The following is a 21,219-nucleotide window of genomic DNA, read 5'->3' on the forward strand; positions in this document are numbered from 1 at the left end:
ATTCTTTTAGTTTACAGTCCATTGCAGCATTTACTATAAAGTATGGCAAACTATAAGTGTCTCTCATTACTATTTGGGAACAGTTATCTGGAATTTACAGTATTACTGCCCACCATTTTCTGAGGCCATAGATCCAAGTTTCCTTGAGAGCCTTCCAGATTTTATGTTAAGTAGTTCCACATAATCTACACATTGAATCATTTTCCCTTCAACGGGAATTCATTCCATTTTTACCACAGCTATTAAAAGACTTATTTACCCAATGATCAATGTCTAGAGGAATGCTTGTATGTATCCTCCAATTATAAATATTAGAACAAGTAACATTAAAAAATCCAAAAAGACAGATTTAAATACTTTAAAGATTGCAGTGCTACAGCAATCTGACAGACTGAAGAGACATTTAAGCCAAACCTGTGGTTACGAGATAAAAATCAAAAACATCCCCAAAGGCTGCCAAGATGGGTTACATTGGTAGCAATGCAACCCTCAAGAGATCATTAGAACAAACCAGTGTTGGACATTTTGCTTTCGGTCTGTTCAAATACATTACCAATGTCAACTACAGAGACATCACACATACATAGCGCAGTTCATCGCATTCAACTGAGGAGCCAAATCCAAATGGAGGCAGCGAAGAGGAAAGGAAAATATTTTGAGACTTACTAAGCAGCAGAATCATTGAGTTGGTATTCCCTGGATCGACCAAAGCAAGCCTGAACTCCAGTGTCACCCCAGAGCCTCCTTATTACATTTGCTAGGTCTTCAGGCAAGATGCCCTGCTCCTCAGCAGTACCAGACAATGCAAACAGCTGGCGTGCATCATCCTGCAGAAAGAACACAGCAAATGTTACAAAGATTCCAGTTATGGTCATACCTTATGGTCTCTTCCCACTTCGATACTTTGCCCTCACCCAAACCAAATTAGTACAGTAATTTTGCCATGAAGACCTTCTTCCAGTGATCAAGTAGACATGTTTCAATGCTGGGAAATACCATTCAGCATCAGGGTCAAGCATTCCCAGATCAAGTACAGCACAGCCAGTTAGAGAGCAAAGTTCCCTTTACTTTAAACTCTATGCTTTAATCCTAAATAATTGGCGCTTCCTGCACCAGTGCAATGGTCTTCACTTCACACCAGCTATTCTTTAGAATCAAGCTGGACCAAATTATCAGCGTTTTTATGCGAGGGCCCACTCTCCAGGAACTAGGTTGACATTGTTCAAACTGATTTCACTTATGATGCCAACAGCCAAGACAGAGAGACTTGCATCCCATTACTCCCTGGATTTGAATATAGTAATGCTGGTAGTATTAATCCACTGCACCAATAAATTGCCCTGTTCCATCAGAATCCCTTTAGTATATAGGCCTCCTAATAGTTGCAACTCTGCTGGAAGAAGTATTAATCAGGAGATGGTCGGGGCATGTAATAAGGGAACAGCCATAATTATGGGGGATTTTAATTATCATATTAACTGGACAAATCAAATTGGGCAGAGCAGCCTTGAGGACGAGTTCATTGAGTGCATCAGGGATGGATTTCTTGAGCAGTATATAACTGATCCTACAAGGGGGCAGGCAACCTTGGACCTGGTCCTGTGTAATGAGTCAGGATTAATTAATAATGTCCTAGTTAAGGATCCCCTTGGAACGAGCGACCACAACATGGTTGAATTCCATATCCAATTAGAGGGTGAGAAGGTTGATTCTCAAACAAGCGTACTGAGCTTGAATAAAGGAGACTATGATGGTATGAGAGCGGAATTGATTAAAGTGGACTGGGAAAATAGATTAAAGGGTAAGACGGTACATGAGCAGTGGTGTTCATTTAGGGAGTTATTTTACAACTTTCAAAATAAATATATTCCACTGAGGAAAAAAGGGTGTAAAAGAAATGACAGCCACCCGTGGCTAAGTAAAGAAATCAAGGATAGTATCCGACTAAAAACAAGGACATATAAGGTAGCCAAACTTAGTGGGAGGATAGAAGATTGGGAATTCTTCAAAAGACAGCAAAAAGTAACTAAAGGATTGATTAAGAAAGGGAAGTTAGATTATGAAAAGAAATTAGCAAAAAATATAAAAACAGATAGCAAGAGTTTCTATAGTTATATAAAAAGAAAAAGGGTGGCTAAGGCAAACATAGGTCCCTTAGAGGATGAGACCGGGAAATTAATGGTGGGAAACATGGAGATGGCAAAAATGCTGAACAAATATTTTGTTTCAGTCTTTACAGTAGAGGACACTAAGAATATCCCAACACTGGACAAACAGGGGGCTCTGGGGGGGGGGGGGAGCTAAATACGATTAAAATCACTCAGGAGATGGTACTCAGTAAAATAATGGGACTCAAGGCGGATAAATCCCCTGGACCTGATGGCTTCCATCCTAGGGTCTTGAGGGAAGTGGCAGTAGGGATTGTGGATGCTTTGGTGATAGTTTTCCAAAATTCCCTGGACTCAGGAGAGGTCCCGGCAGATTGGAAAACTGCTAATGTAACACCGTTATTTAAAAAGGGTAGTAGGCAGAAGGCTGGAAATTATAGGCCAGTTAGCTTAACATCTGTGGTGGGTAAAATTTTGGAGTCTATTATTAAGGAGACAGTAACGGAACATTTAGATAAGCATAATTTAATAGGACAAAGTCAGCATGGCTTTATGAAGGGGAAGTCATGTCTGACAAATTTGCTTGAGTTCTTCGAGGATATAACGTATAGGGTGGATAAAGGGGAACCAATGGACATAGTGTATTTAGACTTCCAGAAGGCATTCGACAAGGTGCCACATAAAAGATTATTACTTAAGATAAAAAATCACGGGATTGGGGGTAATATTCTGGCATGGGTGGAGGATTGGTTATCGAACAGGAAGCAGAGAGTTGGGATAAATGGTTCATTTTCGGACTGGCAACCAGTAACCAGTGGTGTTCCACAGGGGTCGGTGCTGGGTCCCCAACTCTTTACAATCTATATTAACGATTTGGAGGAGGGGACCGAGTGCAACATATCAAAATTTGCAGATGATACAAAGATGGGAGGGAAAGTAGAGAGTGAGGAGGACATAAAAAACCTGCAAGGGGATATAGACAGGCTGGGTGAGTGGGCGGAGATTTGGCAGATGCAATATAATATTGGAAAATGTGAGGTTATGCACTTTGGCAGGAAAAATCAGAGAGCAAGTTATTTTCTTAATGGCGAGAGACTGGAAAGTACTGCAGTACAAAGGGATCTGGGGGTCCTAGTGCAAGAAAATCAAAAAGTTGGTATGCAGGTGCAGCAGGTGATCAAGAAAGCCAACGGAATGTTGGCTTTTATTGCTAGGGGGATAGAATATAAAAACAAGGAGGTATTGCTGCAGTTATATAAGGTATTGGTGAGACCGCACCTGGAATACTGCATACAATTTTGGTCTCCATACTTAAGAAAAGACATACTTGCTCTCGAGGCAGTACAAAGAAGGTTCACTCGGTTAATCCCGGGGATGAGGGGGCGGACATATGAGGAGAGGTTGAGTAGATTGGGACTCTACTCATTGGAGTTCAGAAGAATGAGAGGCGATCTTATTGAAACATATAAAATTGTGAAGGGGCTTGATCGGGTGGATGCGGTAAGGATGTTCCCAAGGATGGGTGAAACTAGAACTAGGGGGCATAATCTTAGAATAAGGGGCTGCTCTTTCAAAACTGAGATGAGGAGAAACTTCTTCACTCAGAGGGTGGTCGGTCTGTGGAATTTGCTGCCCCAGGAAGCTGTGGAAGCTACATCATTAGATAAATTTAAAACAGAAATAGACAGTTTCCTAGAAGTAAAGGGAATTAGGGGTTATGGGGAGCGGGCAGGAAATTGGACATGAAGCGGAGTTCGGATCGGTCAATGCCCTGTGGGTGGCGGAGAGGGCCCAGGGGCTATGTGGCCGGGTCCTGCTCCGACTTCTTGTGTTCTTTAGATTTGTGGTTGGGATCAGATCAGCCATGATCTTATTGAATGGCGGAGCAGGCTCGAGGGGCCGATTGGCCTACTCCTGCTCCAATTTCTTATGTTCTTATGTTCTTATGTAATAAGAGATCAAGAATTAGGAGATTTCTGCTTATTCCAGTTACTGCAGATGTTGCCAATGGAAACTCAATGGCATTAATGACTCCAAGCAATGCAAGCAAGTCGAAAAGTTGAGTTCGGATCAAAGGTACAAAACATCGTAACCTGTCTTTTCATTTTACAGGCTGGCTGGTGTATTTCTAGCATTTGATATTATTTTATCTTTCTAGCAGTTTCCTTTTTTATTACATAAGCTGATAAGCAGCAAGCATTTAACCTAAAGTGCTTCAACAGATTATATTTCAAGCATTGAATTCTGTTTTCTCAACTTGTCAAGCTTAGTGAACTCTCCAAAAGAGTTTCCCTAGCTGTCACATCTAAAAGGGTGAAACCTGAGAGACTTATCAACATACATTTGTACAACTCCTAAAACTTGCACTACATTTGTGATTAGAGGCTTAGATTTGAAACAGGTCACATGCCTTTTGTTTTAAAACAGGTTGGTCTGCAAGAGTTTCAGCAAATACTGTACATTCTTTTTCATACTCACCCAGATTCTACCATGGCCTTGGCATGAGGTTTTGCACAGGCATTGTTATTTTCATTTCACGGATCACATTCAGAATAGGAATAGGGAACCTCAATTACAGAATTCTCAACTGAATGGGAGGAAGATAGGACTGTATTGTTCTTATTTCTGGGTTGCTCAGCCCTCAAAGATTTATGAGAGGGGTTCTAGATAACCTAAAGAACATTGCTAATATCAAATTAGACTCTGTTCCAAGGAATTTTACCAAGAGGTTTGTCCAATTAGAATAAGGGGCCAAGAATCATTGTTATTGCCGTCCAGAAGTCAAAAAGTACAAATTAACCTCATCTACAGCAGCAGTGCAATGTTGCACTGGAAACAGCACAACTCGAAAGGGTAGCAAAAAGCTAACATGGCAGATATAAGGTTTAAATGGTCAGCATTAAGTATGGGTAATTACAAAACAGTGCATCCTTAAAATGTTTTCCCTTATGTATCCTATATGTGCAAATTCCAGCCAGCTGCACTTCTTTTTTGCTTCTTACTGAATCACTTGACTTCTTCATTGCTTGCTCGATAGGTGAGGGAAATTATTTAAGAATGGTTTAAAAGACACAATAAGAATCAAACACAATCCTTCTAAGCCATCTCTGGTAAAAAGCATATCACATTAAGCAAGCCAGATTTCAAACTGTTAAGTTTTTTTTTAAATTGGAATAAATGTTTCATCCATAATTCTGTTGATCCCCTCAGGGGAGAAAAAAATATATAGACCAGGTATCTAAGTGACAACCATTATCACCACATTGGAGTCCAAATAAAAACAATTACCACTTAATTCAACATCCAGTTCATCACCTGTCCCAAAGCCACTAAAATACTGTGCTTGTTATCAAATCCTGAACCAATAGCTTGCCACACCCAGAATCAAATTCAGTCAAAAAGGTTTCTCCCTCCCCACCAAAAAGCCCAATCAAATGCAGTGTTGAGGCCACCAGTTTCACATTTACATAATTGACCTGGACTTCAACTCAATGTAAAGTGATCAAATTTGCTGATGATGCCAAACTGGAAGAGGCCATGGAATCAGGAAATTACAGAACAAGTTGGATGAAACAAATGTGGGTAGAAAAAGGGCAGATTAAATTTCATGCAGCCATGTGCAGAGAACTGGAAGTTGGAAGGGAAAATAAGCAACACATACTCCATCACTGGTGTTGAAATAGCTACAGATGCAGCTGAGACAGAACTGGGAGTCTTACTAGATTCAATACTAAACATGTCCAATCAATACACAGCAATCAACAAAGACCAATACAGTGTTGAACTAAATAGATAAAACAGTAGAATGTATTTAAGGGGAAGGCAGATAAGAACGAGGGAGAAAGGAATAGCAGGATATGCCGATAAGAGTTAGATGAAGTAGGGTGGGAAGAGGCTCATGTGCAGCATAAACACCAGCATAGACTAGTTGGGCTGAATGGCCTGTTCCTATGCTGTACATTCTATGTAATACAAGTCAGGTAAAGTCACGATCAAACTGTGCAGTGCTCTGGTCAAACCACACTTAGAGTACAGACACAAGGGAGGTACTCAAGTACTGAAAGGCAGTGCAGAGAAGAGCCACAGGCTGATCCCTGGTGTTATAAAAGACTGGAGAAACTTGGATTTTTTAGCCTGGAAAGGAGGTATCCGACAGGAGATCTTAGAGGTATACAAGATAGCTCAGCATATGGAAACAGTAAACCCGGAAAATTACTTTAAATTAAATTCCCAGTGTAGGACAAAAGGAAACAAGTTCAAACTAACAAAAGGAAAATTTAGGACTAATACCAGGGAATTCTTCCTTCACACAGAATGATCAACACAAGGATTAGATTCCTGAAAGGAGTAACGGAGGTGAAAATCCTGGAATCATTTAAGGCTGGATGCTGTGATGAGATGGAGGTAGTGCAAGATGTTTCTGAACAAACAAGATCAAGATGGGCTGTATGACCTTCTTCATCCGTAAATATTTTGTGAACACTTGCAATAATGACAATTCACTCGAGGAATTTATGCACAGGGCTGAAGACAAAAGTAACGTGGAGACCCAATTCACCATACCTGTAACACTGCAGATCACTTTAATCAACAGCTGTGCAAAAAACTGAAATACGCTTTCTAATCTTTTCATTATCAGCTTGTCACCAGAGTGAATTGAGTAATCTCTGCATCAAGAATTTCAGAACCATCTATAGCTTGTGTAAGATACAGTCATCAGGCATTCACTGAAGCGAGGTGAGGCGAGAGTGACTGCCCTTGACATCAAGGCAGCATTTGACCGAGTGTGGCATCAAGGAGCCCTAGTAAAATTGAAGTCAATGGGAATCAGGGGGAAAACTCTCCAGTGGCTGGAGTCATAGCTAGCACAAAGGAAGATGTAGGGAATCTTACAACACCAGGTTATAGTCCAACAGTTTTATTTGAAAATCACAAGCTTTCAGAGGCTTTCTCCTTCACCTGACGAAGGAGAAAGCCTCCAAAAGCTTGTGATTTTCAAATAAAACTGTTGGACTATAACCTGGTGTTGTAAGATTCCTTACATTTGTCCACCCCAGTCCATCATCAGCATCTCCACAACAAAGGAAGATGGCAGTGGTTGTTGGAGGCCAATCATCTCAGCCCCAGGGCATTACTGCAGGAGTTCCTCAGGACAGTGTCCTAGGCCCAACCATCTTCAGCTGCTTTCATCAATGACCTTCCCTCCATCATAAGGTCAGAAATGGGGATGTTTACTGATGATTGCACAGTGTTCAGTTCCATTTGCAACCCCTCAAATAACGAAGCAGTCCAAGCCCGCATGCAGCAAGACCTGGACAACATCCAGGCTTGGGCTCATAAGTGGCAAGTAACATTTGCACCAGACAAGTGCCAGGCAATGACCATCTCCAACAAGAGAGTGTCCAGCCACCTACCCATGACATTCAACGGCATTACCATCGCCGAATCCCACACCATCAACATCCGGGGGGTCACCATTGACCAGAAACTTAACTGGACCAGCCATATAAATACTGTGGCGACAAGAGCAGGTCAGAGGCTGGGTATTCTGCAGCGAGTGACTCACCTCCTCACTCCCCAAAGCCTTTCCACCATCTACAAGGCACAAGTCAGGAGTGTGATGGAATACTCTCCACTTGCTTGGATGAGTGCAGCTCCAACAACACTCAAGAAGCTCAACACCATCCAGGACAATGCAGCCCGCTTGATTGGCACCCCATCCACCACCCTAAACATTCACTCCCTTCACCACCGGCGCACAGTAGCTGCAGTGTGTACCATCCACAGGATGCACTGCAGCAACTCGCCAAGGCTTCATCGACAGCACCTCCCAAACCCGCGACCTCTACCACCTAGAAGGACAAGAGCAGCAGGCACATGGGAACAACACCACCTGCACGTTCCCCTCCAAGTCACACACCATCCCGACTTGGAAATATATCGCCGTTCCTTCATCATCGCTGGGTCAAAATCCTGGAACTCCCTTCCCAACAGCACTGTGGGAGAACCTTCACCACACGGACTGCTGCGGTTCAAGAAGGCGGCTCACCACCACCTTCTCAAGGGCAATTAGGGATGGGCAATAAATGCTGAACTCGCCAGCGACGCCCACATCCCATGAACGAATAAAAAAATGTAAAATGCTGAACCGATTTCCTATCTACACCCATTATATTTACTCTGGTTAAATATTTGTTAACATCTGCATTCCCCCCCCCCACTCCCCAACACCCCCCACAACCAGGTTACACAGTTCTCAGAGTGCAGAACAGTGATTGAATAGATTGTTGAATTCTATCAAATTAATTGCAAATTCTCTGCCATAATTAAACACTTTAAATTTGAATAACTGTTATGAATCAGATACAGAAGAATTGTGCAACAGAAAATTACTGGTATTTCATCCCACAATCCTGAGATTTTATTAAAAATCTGAAAAAAACAGCTGTTCACTTAACCCTATATCCGAGCTTAGAGTGTCCATAAGTATCCTAGTTTCCCATTCCAAAAAAGTATAGTTGAACAGTCTTGAAATATGACAGAACAAAATAAGATGGCTACGAGCAGGTTACTGGTTAGAACAGAATTGCAAGATTCTCTTCCATCATCCATGTGCGCCCTCCCCTGCTGTCCTGAAGGCATCAATTTCTTGTTGGGGTACATAATAGGTATTGGTCACACTCTGGTACCTTGCCTACATGACTGATTCAATTGGGAGCTTTAACAGTCAGTGTCAGCAAGCCCAGGACACAGATGGAATCTGGGACTTCTTGGTCTGCATGGCTCAGATAAACCCACTTGAGCCGTCAGGGAAGCTGTAAAGATTTCTAGGTCTTAATGATGTGCCAAAGTTTAATTATTAGTTGAGGTATGTAATCACAAATCTTGATCTTAAACAGGATAAACGTCAGAGCCGTTACTTCAGCACTCTTGTAATTAAGTTTGAGTTACTTCATTGTACAATGGTTTAATTGCACTTTATAGTGTTGCTCTTTCAAAGGGATTCATTTTAACACCTTTAACATTGTTTGCATCAAAATTATCCGAGTCATTTCATTTGGATTGGTACACTGGAGTTCCAATAAATATTAGATGTTAGCTTGCATTAATGGTCTGCCAATCCACTGCTGTAGGAAAGGGATGAGCACTGAAGGGATGGAAAAATAGTCACTGGATTGTCTTGCATGCTACTTAGTGGTTACAACAGCAGAGACATAAGTAGAAGCTCGGGAGCAGGACATCGAAGCTCTTGGATGAAGCTTGCACGTATCCCAGGAAATCCCATGAGCTGGGGAGGGTGAAGACAACAAACTTGAAATAAAATTGAAGGGTATGTCCTCATTAATTAAAAAATACCTTCAAGCAAAATGTATTTTCTCCCCCTTTAAATAGCTTATACAGTTAGTTGCCAGAGCAAGACATGCAAACTTTTTTCCAGGTCTGTCAATCTCACGCTAAAGCTTTAGGAGGTGCAAGAGTAATGCAGTTTACCTCAACTGTAATAACATACATCATTTATATAGTGCTTTTATTGTAGAAAATGTTCCAAGGACATGGGAGCCAAGCCATGGTGGAAGAGTTAGAAGTGGCCAAAATCTTGGTTAAAAAGATGAGATAGGTGAAATCAATGTTGGTCATCAAGGCTGGAGATGATGGGCAAGTGGGACTTAGTGCCAGACAGGATAAAGGCAGTTGAGGTTTGGACAAGCCGATGTTTATAGAGGATGGAGGATGGGAGAATGGGAGAACTGCAAGGACAACATTGGAGAAATTGAGCCTAGAGGTGAAAAACACATGGATGCTGTGGTCAGTAGTGTGGAGTTGAGAAAGAAGCAGAAGTGGGTACTGCTATGGAGGCGGAGTCCATGTTGGGTCCATAGCTCAGCTCTGGATTGAACAGGATGCCAAAGTTTTACATGGTCTGTTCAGCTTGAATGAATGGCTGGGGTGGAGGATGAAGTCAGTGGCAATGGTGTGCAGTTAGTGGTGAGGGCTAGAAAATATCTTGGCTTTTCTTGATATTCAGCTGGAAGAAATTTTGACTCCAAGACATAATATCAGACAGCAGAGGTGGTCATGGGATCGACAGACATGGTGGAGCAGGAGAGCCAGGTATCTTCTATATACAGATGGAAGCTGACTCTGTTCCTATAGGTGATGTCACCAAGTAGGAACATTTAGATGAGGAAGAGAGGGGAAAAGATGGGTCGTTGGGAGGCTCAAGAGGAATTTGCAGAGGTTTGAAGAAAAGCCATTGCTGGAGATGCACTGGCTGCACTTGGACAGGTAGGAGTAGAACCACACAAGAGCAATCCGATAGAGCTGAACAATGGAGAAGAAAAGCATGATTGGCTGTATCAAACGTTAGAAGTTGAGGAGCACAAGGATAACACACCACATTCACGGAGAAAGTCATTCATGGCCTTCGCCAGGGCTGTCCCAGTGCTGCTGAGCAGAGCAGAGCAGAAGCTAGACTGAAATGAATCAAATGGAGTTTTACTGGGAGATTACCAGAGCTGGGTGACGACAACATAAGCGAAGATGTTAGAGAGGAAAGGTAGGTTAGCATGGTGCTTGGGGATGCCAGGTGGGTTGAGGGTAGGTGTTTGAGGATGGGGATGATGGTGAGAGTTTTGAAATGGACAAGGACAGTGTCTGAACAAGGGGAGCCATTAACAATGCCTTCTAGCATGAGGTGGAGATGCCAACATTTCCAACAACGTTCACCTGAGGAAGGAGGAAGCCTCCGAAAGCTTGTGAATTTAAAATAAAATTGCTGGACTATAACTTGGTGTTGTAAAATTGTTTACAATTCTAGCATGAGGACACAGAAGAAATAGTTAAAAGGTGCTTTTACCAAATAAAACTGTACCTATTAGCAAAGGCAGTAATCCATGTTGTTGCCCGCACTTCGAAATATAAACTGCCCAAATTGCCTTGTTTAGTGGCAGCAAGTACCCATATTTCTGTGGTTCTTGCTGCCAAATATGAGCACTCTGCTTCTGCCCAACGTCTGATGGAGAACAACACTGGGTAGACAGTAAACCAGGAGGCTGGTATATAGCACACCTCTCCAAAAACTAGTGCATCGCTATTCTAGTCCACAACAACACACTGAACTGAGTGTCCACATCAGATTTCATTTTAAGCAGCAGGGAAAAAACCCCATTAAGCACTGTTCATAGTTAGCCAATAACATGCATAGAAGACACCTAGAGTGTGACCGCTACAGTAAAGCACAGTGCAAAAGCTATACCTCCATGAAGGATTTTACATACCTATAATGGATGTGCAACTTATATTTTGAATCTTACAGTACTCTTTCATCAACCCTTTCATGCTTGAATGTTCCAGAACAATGATTGCTGCCGATTCTCAAGCTGATAAGCTAAAGGGCTTGTTTCCCATGTCCAGAGTTTAAAATATTTTTGCATTTGACTCAAAGGAAAAAAAAGACAGAAAGGGGGAAGGGGGGAGAAAGGGGGAAGGGGGGAGAAAGGGGGAAGGGGGGAGAAAGGGGGAAGGGGGGGGAAGGGGGGGGAAGGGGGGAAGGGGGAAGGGGGGAAGGGGGGGAGAAAGGGGGAAGGGGGGAGAAAGGTAATAGGTTTAACCATGTTGACATTTCACAGTTTAGCAGTTTTGAGAGTATTCCAATATCTCAACAGTCAATGACACGCACAGAAAATGCATTCTAGTTGTGCATTGTCATTACTGCGCATCTAACATAAATTTGGTGTTGTTTACAAAAAACTTCTCGCAAGGTAGGCTATTGATTTGACTTACTGCTCTGCCGGACTCTCCGAAGTCTATCTTCAGGTTTCCCATAGCTTTGATGATGGCCATGATGGACTGGATGGTGTTGCTGTACACCACAGCTTTGTACTGTCTGCATTCTTCTTCTGAGTACCCATCTTCGTGGATAATCCTACAGAATTCAAAAAATAAATCCTTCAAACTCATGTTCCTCCATCACTTGTGTCACACCACAGAGCCGGGGAGAAAGTGATGTTCAGGAAACCATGTGTCTCATTCCACCTGCAAACCTATTTCTCATTCAGTCTTTGACTCGGACGCAATTGCCATCCATCGCAAGAGGCATATTACACCTGGTCAATTCAAACCAAAAAATATGGACACAGTGACATGGCTGGATCCACAATTCAAAAATTAAATCATTTATTTATAAAAAGTTAGCACTAATATTACTGTTCACCTAGGTGGTTTCATAGAAATAATGCAGAATAAGAGCCCTTTGATGAGTATCCTTTGAACATTCATCCAGGAAATACAATGATTATGTAATTTAGAGCCCCGAGAGGCGAGCGCAGTGCAAAAGCAGAGCCCCGAGAGGGGGAAGAGAGTCCGAGAGGTGAATGCAGTGTAAAGCTGAGGCAAGTCATGGCAGCAGAGCTCACACCCGTGATATGCTCCTCCTGCACTATGTGGGAAGTCATGGACACGATCGGTGTCCCTGACGACCATGTGCAGGAAGTGTGTCCAGCTGCAGCTACAGCTACTGGCTAACTGTATTTCAGAGCTGGAGCTGCCGGTGGATTCACTGCGGAGCAACCGCGATGCTGATATTATCGTGGATAGCACGTTCAGTGAGGTGGTCACACCGCAGGTAAAGATTACGCACGCAGAAAGGAAATGAGTGACCGCCAGGCAGAGTAAAAGGACTAGGCAGGTAGAGCAGGAGTCCCCTGGGGCCATCACCCTCTCAAACAGATATACCGCTTTGGATACTGTTGGGGAAATGGCTCATTAGGGGAAATCAGCAAGAGCCAAGTTCATGGCACCACGGGTGGCTCTGCTGCATAGGAGGGGAGGAATAAGAGTGGCAGGGCTATATTGATAGGGGATTCAATTGTAAGGGGAATAGATAGGTGTTTCTGCAGCCACAAATGTGACTCCAGGATGGTATGTTGCCTCCCTGATGCTAGGGTCAAGGATGTCACGGAGCGGCTGCAGGGCATTCTGGAGGGGGAGGGTGAACAAGCCAGTCGTCGTGGTCCATATCGGTACCAATGACATAGGTTAAAAAAAGGAATGAGGTCCTGTAAGGTGAATTTAAGGAGTTAGGAGATAAATTAAAAAGCAGGACCTCAAAGGTAATGATCTCAGGATTACTACCAGTGCCACGTGCTAGTGAGTGTAGGAACAGGAGAATAGACCAGATGAATGCGTGGCTGCAGGGATGGTGTAGGAGGGAGGGATTTAGATTCCTGGGACATTGGGACTGGTTCTGGGAAAGGTGGAACCTGTACAAGCGGGACGGGTTTCACCCGAGCAGGACCAGGACTGATGTCCTCACGGGGGTGTTTGCTAGTGCTGTTGGGGAAGGTTTAAACTAGAATGGCAGGGGGATGGGAACCTGAGCAGGGAGTCGGAGGAGGGGGAAACAAGGATAGAAACAAAAGACAGAAAAGGAAGAAGCAACAGTGGACGGCAGAGAAAACAAGGGCGAAAAACAAATAGAGCCATAGTGCAAAATAAAACTAAGATGACTAGCAATCTTAAAAAGACAAGTCTAAAGGCATTGTGTCTTAACGTGCGGAGCATTCGCAATAAGCTAGATGAATTAACAGTGCAAACAGATATTAACGCTTGTGATATAGTTGCGATTACAGAGACATGGCTGCAGGGTGATCAAAGGTGGGACCTGAACATCCAGGGGTATTCAATACTTAGGAAGGACAGGCAAAAAAAGGGAAAGGAGGTGGGGTAGCGTTGTTAGTAAAGGCGGAAATCAATGCAATAGTGAGGAAGAATATTGGCTCGGAAAATCACAATGTGGAATCTGTATGGGTGGAGCTAAAAAACACCAAGGGGCAGAAAACGTTGATGGGGGTTGTCTATAGGCCCCCAAACAGTAGTGGAGATGCAGAGCAGGGCATTAAACAGGAAATTAGAGATGCATGCAAGAAGGGTACAATTATAATCATGGGTGAATTTAATCTACATATAGATTGGTCAAACCGAATTAGCAATAATACTGTGGGGGAAGAATTCCTGGAGTGTGTACCTGATGGTTTTCTGGACCAATACATTGAGGAACCAACTCGAGGACAGGCGATCCTAGACTGGGTATTGTGCAATGAGAAAGGATTAATTAACAATCTTGTTGTGCGGGGACCCTTAGGGAAGAGCAACCATAACATGATAGAATTCCTCATTAAGATGGAGAGTGAAGTAGTTGAATCCGAAACTAGGGTCCTGAATCGATAAAGGAAATTACGAAAGTATCATCACCCTCATCTACAAACGGAAGGGGGAGAGGGAAGAAATCAAAAATTGGCGACCCATCTCACTACTTAACGTGGACTACAAAATTCTGTCCAAGGTCATCGCCAATCGGGTCAAGTCAGCCCTGGAGGTGGTGATCCACCCCGATCAGACCTGCGCCGTACCCTGCAGGAAGATCTCTGATAGCCTGGCGCTACTCAGGGATACGATTGCCTACGTACAGGACAGGGGGGTGAACACCTGCCTGATCAGCCTGGACCAGGAGAAGGCCTTTGACAGAATATCCCACACGTACATGATGGACGTGCTCTCCAAAATGGGGTTTGGGGAGGGAATCCGCAATTGGATCCAACTGCTCTACACAAACATCAGTAGCGCAGTTTCAATCAACGGGTGGGAATCAGAAAGCTTTCCGATCAAATCTGGAGTCAGGCAGGGCTGTCCTCTCTCCTCCGTCTTGTTCGTGTGTTGCATCGAACCCTTCGCCGAGTCCATCAGGAGGGATGCGGGCATAAGAGGGGTGACGATCCCAGGCAGCGGAGGCACTCAGGTCAAGGCCTCCCTGTACATGGATGACGTCGCCGTCTTTTGCTCGGATCAGCTGTCGGTCCGCAGATTGATGAGCATCTGCGACCAGTTCGAACTGGCCTCGGGGGCCAGGGTAAATCGTAGCAAGAGCGAGGCCATGTTCTTTGGGAACTGGACCGACCGATCCTTTGTCCCCTTCACCGTCAGGTCGGATTACCTGAAGGTGCTGGGGATCTGGTTCGGGGGGGCCGGGGCGTGCACCAAAAACTGGGAGGAGCGTATCTCCAAGGTTAAGCAGAAACTGGGACTGTGGCATCAACGATCCCTCTCGATCGTGGGTAAGAACCTGGTCATCAGGTGCGAGGTGCTCTCGGTGTTGCTGTACGTGGCGCAGGTCTGGCCCATACCTCGCTCCTGCGCCGCGACAGTCACCCGAGCCATCTTCCACTTTGTCTGGAGATCAAAAATGGACCGTGTCCGCAGGGTCACGATGTACAAATCTCCAGAGAAAGGGGGGAAAGGCGTGCCCAACGTGGCCCTCATCCTGATGGCCACCTTTGTGTGCGGCTGCATCAAGCTGTGCATAGACCCTCAGTACGCAAACACAAAGTGTCACTACGTGCTGAGGTTCTACCTGTCCCCGGTGTTGAGAAGGATGGCCCTGGCCACGCTGCCACGGAACGCTCCGTCCAGTTGGACCGTTCCGCCCCACCTGTCCTTCGTGGAAAGGTTTGTGCAGGAAAACACCTTTGACCACAAGGCGATCAGCAAGTGGTCCGCACGTAACGTCCGAGACCCTGCGGGAAAAGGAGATGGTGGATCCTGTCGGTTGGTTCCCCGAGCAGACTGTCAATGTCATTTGGCAGAACGCCTCATCGCCAGAGCTCTCAAACAAGCACCAAGACCTAGCTTGGCTGGTGGTGAGAAGGGCCCTTCCCGTCAGATCCTTCATGCACTCCCGGGCTCTCAGCGCCACCACGCGCTGTCCCAGAGGAGGCTGCGGTGGAGTCGAGACCGTCACCCATCTCCTTATGGAATGTGCCTTTGCAAAGAAGGTCTGGAGAGAGATGCAGTGGTATCTGTCCAGGTTCGTCCCGAGCAGTTCCGTAACACAGGTTTCTGTGCTCTACGGGCTGTTCCCGGGGACGCACACTGAGACGGACATCAGCTGCTGCTGGAAGACCATCAACTCGGTGAAAGACGCCCTTTGGTCTGCCCGAAACTTGCTGGTCTTCCAGCACAAGGAGCTGTCCTCAAGGACATTCCAAGGTCCAGGACTACGTGCTGAGGGATGCACTGAGGATGGGTGCAGCCGCCGCAAAGGCCCTGTGGGGAAAGGCAACCGTTTAGAGCCTTCCCGCCATTGTAAACCGAGGGGCTGCAATCAGGGAAAAACCCCCTCGGGCAGAATGTAAAATTCAAATTGCTGTAATGTACCTGTAATGAATCTGAAATGGACCAGAAATGAATCTGTAAGCAATAATCTGTGTTGAGTATGATGCAATGAGACACCCTAGAGTGTCATGAACTGCAATGATGTCCAATGTGTTCATTGTACTGCACTTAACGTAACCTGCAAATTGTATAATCTGTATTGTGTACGTTTGGAAAGTGATATGACAACTGTTTTGTATGTACTGCTGCAAATTTTATGAATAAAGTATATTTTTTGGAAAAAAAAAGAGGTACGAGTTGGCTACGATAGATTGGGGAACTTTACTAAAAGGGATGATGGTGGATAGGCAATGGCTAATATCTAAAGAAAGTGTGCAGGGATTACAACAATTATTCATTCCGGTCTGGTGCAAAAATAAAACAGGAAAGGTGGCTCAACAGTGGCTTACAAAAGAAATTAGTGATAGTATTAGATCCAAAGAGGAGACACATAAAATTGCCAGAAAAAGTGGCAAGCCTGAGGATTGGGAGCAGTTCAGAATTCAGCAAAGGAGGACAAAGATTGATTAAGAAGGGAAAAAGAGAGTACGAGAGTAAACTAGCAGGGAACATAAAAACTGACTGTAAAAGCTTCTATAAATATGTCAAGAGAAAAAGATTAGTGAAGACAAATGTAGGTCCCTTACAGTCAGAAATGGGGAAAATTATAATGGGGAGCAAAGAAATGGCAGAACAATTAAACACATACTTTGGTTCTGTCTTCACAAAGGAGGACACAAACAACCTTCCAGAAATGTTAGGGAAACAAGGGTCTAGTGAGAGGGAGGAACTGAAGGAAACCAGTATTAATTAAAAAAAAAGTGCTGGGGAAATTAATGGGGCTAAAGGCTGACAAATCTCCAGGGCCTGATAATCAACATCCCAGAGTACTGAAGGAAGTGGCCCTGGAAATAGTGGATGCATTGGTGATCATCTTCCAAAATTCTATAGACTCTGGAACAGTTCCTACAGATTGGAGGGTGGCAAATGTATCCCCACTATTTAAAAAAGGAGAGAGAAAAAAAAAAATCAGGGAATTACAGACCAGTTAGCCTAACATCAGTAGTGGGGAAAATGCTAGAGTCTATTATAAAATATGTGATAACAGAACGGGGATGAGGGGCCGGACATGTATGAGGAGAGGTTGAGTAGATTGGGACTCTACTCATTGGAGTTCAGAAGAATGAGAGGCGATCTTATTGAAACATATAAGATTGTGAAGGGGCTTGATCGGGTGGATGCGGTAAGGATGTTCCCAAGGATGGGTGAAACTAGAACTAGGGGGCATAATCTTAGAATAAGGGGCTGCTCTTTCAAAACTGAGATGAGGAGAAACTTCTTCACTGAGGGTAGTAGGTCTGTGGAATTTGCTGCCCCAGGAAGCTACATCATTAAATAAATTTAAAACAGAAATAGACAGTTTCCTAGAAGTAAAGGGAATTAGGGGTTACGGGGAGCGGGCAGGAAATTGGACATGAATTTAGATTTGAGGTTAGGATCAGATCAGCCATGATCTTATTGAATGGCGGAGCAGGCTCGAGGGGCCGATTGGCCTACTCCTGCTCCTATTTCTTATGTTCTTATGTAGAACACTTGGAGGGCCTAAACGGGATTGGACAAAGTCAGCATGGGTTTATGAAAGGGAAATCATGCTTAACAAATCTACTGGAGTTTTTTGAGGATGTAACTAGTAGAATAGATTGGGGAGAACCAGTGGATGTGGTGTACTTGGATTTTCAGAAGGCTTTTGATAAGGTCCCACACAAAAGGTTAGTGTGCAAAATTAAAGCACATGGGATTGGGGGGGAATATACTGGCATGGATTGAGAATTGGTTGACAGACAGGAAACAGAGAGTAGGAATAAACGGGTCTTTTTCTGGGTGGCAGGCAATGACTAGTGGGGTACCGCAGAGATCAGTGCTTGGGCCCCAGCTATTCACAATATATATCAATGATTTGGATGAGGGAACTAAATGTAACAATTCCAAGTTTGCAGATGACACAAAGCTGGGGTGGAATGTGAGCTGTGAGGAGGATGCAAAGAGGCTTCAATGTGATTTAGACAAGTTGGGTGAGTGGGCAAGAACATGGCAGATGCAGTATAACGTGGAAAAATGTAAGGTTATCCACTTTGGTTGTAAAAACAGAAAGGCAGATTATCTGAATGGTGATACATTGGGAAAAGGGGAGGTGCAACGAGACCTAGGTGTCCTTGTACACCAGTCGCTGAAAGCGAGCATTCAGGTGCAGTAAGCTGTTAGGAAGGCGAATGGTATGTTGGCCTTCATTGCAAGAGGATGTGAGTACAGGAACAGGGATGTCTTACTGCAGTTATACAGGGCCTTGGTGAGACCACACCTGTAGTATTGTGTGCAGTTTTGGTCTCCTTATCTGAGGAAGGATGTCCTTGCCATGGAGGGAGTGCAACGAAGGTTTACCAGACTAATTCCTGGGATGGCAGGACTGACGTATGAGGAGAGATTGGGTCGACTAGGCCTATGTTCACTAGAGTTCAGAAGAATGAGAGGTGATCTAATCGAAACATATAAAATTCCAACAGGACTAGACAGACTAGATGCAGGGAGGATGTTCCCGATGGCTGGGGAGTCCAGAACCAAGGGTCACAGTCTCAGGATGCGGGGTATGCCATTTAGAACCGAGATGAGGAGAAATTTCTTCACTCAGAATGGTGAACCTGTGGAATTCTCTACCACAGAAGGCAGTGGAGGCCAAGTCATTCGATGTATTCAAGGAGGAGATAGATATATTTCTTAGTGCTAAAAGGATCAAGGGATATGAGGAAAAAGTGGGAACAGGGTACTGAGTTAGACGATCAGCCATGATCAATTTGAATGGCGGAGCAGGCCCGAAGGGCTGAATGGCCTACTCTTGCTCCTATTTTCTATGTTTCTAAAAAAAAAATCCCAATTTATCAAGCAGGAGTTGGCATCCCAATCAGTGCCACCTTTGCTGCATTCCTGAGCGTCCAGCACAAAGCCAAACGCTTAGCACCCATCTTCTCCAACAGTCTTGGAAATCAATGAGCAGTGGGGGTAAGCTTGCAGGGGAGGTCACGGGAATCATTTCCGTGGTTGAATCCGAGAAATACAGATAAAAGGACAGTTTTGATCAAAAGACCGGCCACTATCTTATTTGCAAAACCGAGTAAATCACACAAGGGCTTTTGAGTATATATCTTGGGTTATTGATTTAGCATGTTTACTAAATAGAATATAGTATTCCATTTACGTGCTAAATATGCAGTAGCATATCAAGGTGCACGGAAATTATGTGAATAGGGTGTGTCTAGGTTGGATAGCTTGAATACATGGCATATATTGGGCATCTACCGCCTTAGAGTGCGTTACAATCTTTGAACAATCATAAATTATGAGAACACAGCTTGAGCACTTCAGTACTTAAGTCACAATGTTGGCTGGTGAGAAATGGGAAGAATTATGTTGGTTCAGTGGGGGCTGATCCTCCAGTTGGGTTTAAGGCAAATTAAGCAGTTTTAGTCTCTCCCAGCCATGTATCCCCAAACGTGCCTCCGCTCCTTTGACACCAGTCTCGCTGATCTTCCTTGGTGTATCACTGGTGGCCATTCCTTCTGCCACTATGCCTTTGTCCTCTCCAACTTTCCACCTCACCCTTCCCAGCATTTCAAAGCTGCTTAAAAAATCCTTTTTAAAAAAAAACTGCACCTTAAGCTTCCTTTGAGAAATCGTTTTCTACTTGTGGAGCTCAATATAAATGCAAGTTGTTCGATCCAAGTGAGGGATCTCAATGTTTGGGAATGTACAATGTTTCGACTATTAACATTCATTGTCAACATCAAGTACTCTTCGTTCAGGCACAACACACTATAACAACATTAGGTTGCCTCTAATCTTCCAAAAACAAACTTTAAGTCCCCTCGCCGCCTCTCCCCCCACCCCTATTCCAAGAAGAACACACTTTAGTGTGATTGTCACTTTAACGCTCTGGTGTGGGAATTGAATCGGGGTGGGGGGGGGGGGGGAAGAGGCGGGCACCTCGGACTGGGCCACCACAAGGGGAGCACCTTGGAGTGTTCATGGACAGCCATTGTGCATTCTTCAAAACATTAAATATAATACTTACTTCATCTGTTTCACAATCGTGCTTTTCCCCGATTCTCCAGCACCTGTGAAGATAAAATAATAGATTGCTTGCAAGAACTTCAATTTAATAATGAAATATCACAACATAACCTCAGAGACTACAGTAGTTAATATTTTGCAGTAGCTTCGGTTTGTATTGATTGGAGTACACTTAGGAAATGATGAATTGCACGGAGGTAATTTAGACGCCTCCCCACTCAACACACAAGTGCTGATGGAGATCTGATTCTGCTAATATAGATCAGATTCCAATGTTGGGGCAGAGGGGGGGAGGGGAGAGAGATGATTTTCCATATTCACACAGGGCTTTTTATTTTCTTAAATTAGAAAAAAAATTGAGAGCTTTGGTAATTGGGATATCATGGGAAAATCTTATGGGTAAGGAGGAGTTTTGTTCAATTCCATTCCCTGACATTTTTCTTTTGTTCATTTTGCTCGTGATTTTAAAAGCTTTTTATCCCTTACTGGAATTCAATAAAAATGTTGCTAAGGAAAAGATAAGTGGAATAATGAAATTTCTGATTAAATGAAATTGTGCAGTAAATTAACATTTCCCTACCCAATGGAGTAACACAGCTTTGTATTAGTCAGGAACTGAAGCCACTACTAGATTAATTGCTATTTTTTTTAAAAAGACACACGCAATGTTCATCGCCCACAGCTCAAACGAGTATCAATATAACCAGAGACACCATGAGGTAAAGTGGTCTCACCACAATACATGTTGCAAACGTTACCTCACACACTGGTAGAGAAAAAA

At 43.9% G+C, this 21,219-nt stretch overlaps 1 protein-coding gene across 1 annotated transcript in view; it reads right to left on the reverse strand.

Moving 5' to 3' along the window:
- The window catches only part of gnai2a (guanine nucleotide binding protein (G protein), alpha inhibiting activity polypeptide 2a), a 214,096-nt gene that overhangs the window by 94,378 nt on the left and 98,499 nt on the right, over positions 1-21,219 (reverse strand). The window contains exons 2-4 of the mRNA XM_067998498.1: positions 20,440-20,482; positions 11,892-12,033; positions 667-827 (exon numbers count right to left, since the gene is read on the reverse strand). Of these exons, the coding sequence (XP_067854599.1) occupies positions 667-827; positions 11,892-12,033; positions 20,440-20,482 (346 nt within the window). The remainder of the gene's footprint in view (positions 1-666; positions 828-11,891; positions 12,034-20,439; positions 20,483-21,219) is intronic.

This window comes from Heptranchias perlo, chromosome 17, assembly GCF_035084215.1.
Source record: "Heptranchias perlo isolate sHepPer1 chromosome 17, sHepPer1.hap1, whole genome shotgun sequence".
Lineage (NCBI taxonomy): Eukaryota > Metazoa > Chordata > Chondrichthyes > Hexanchiformes > Hexanchidae > Heptranchias > Heptranchias perlo.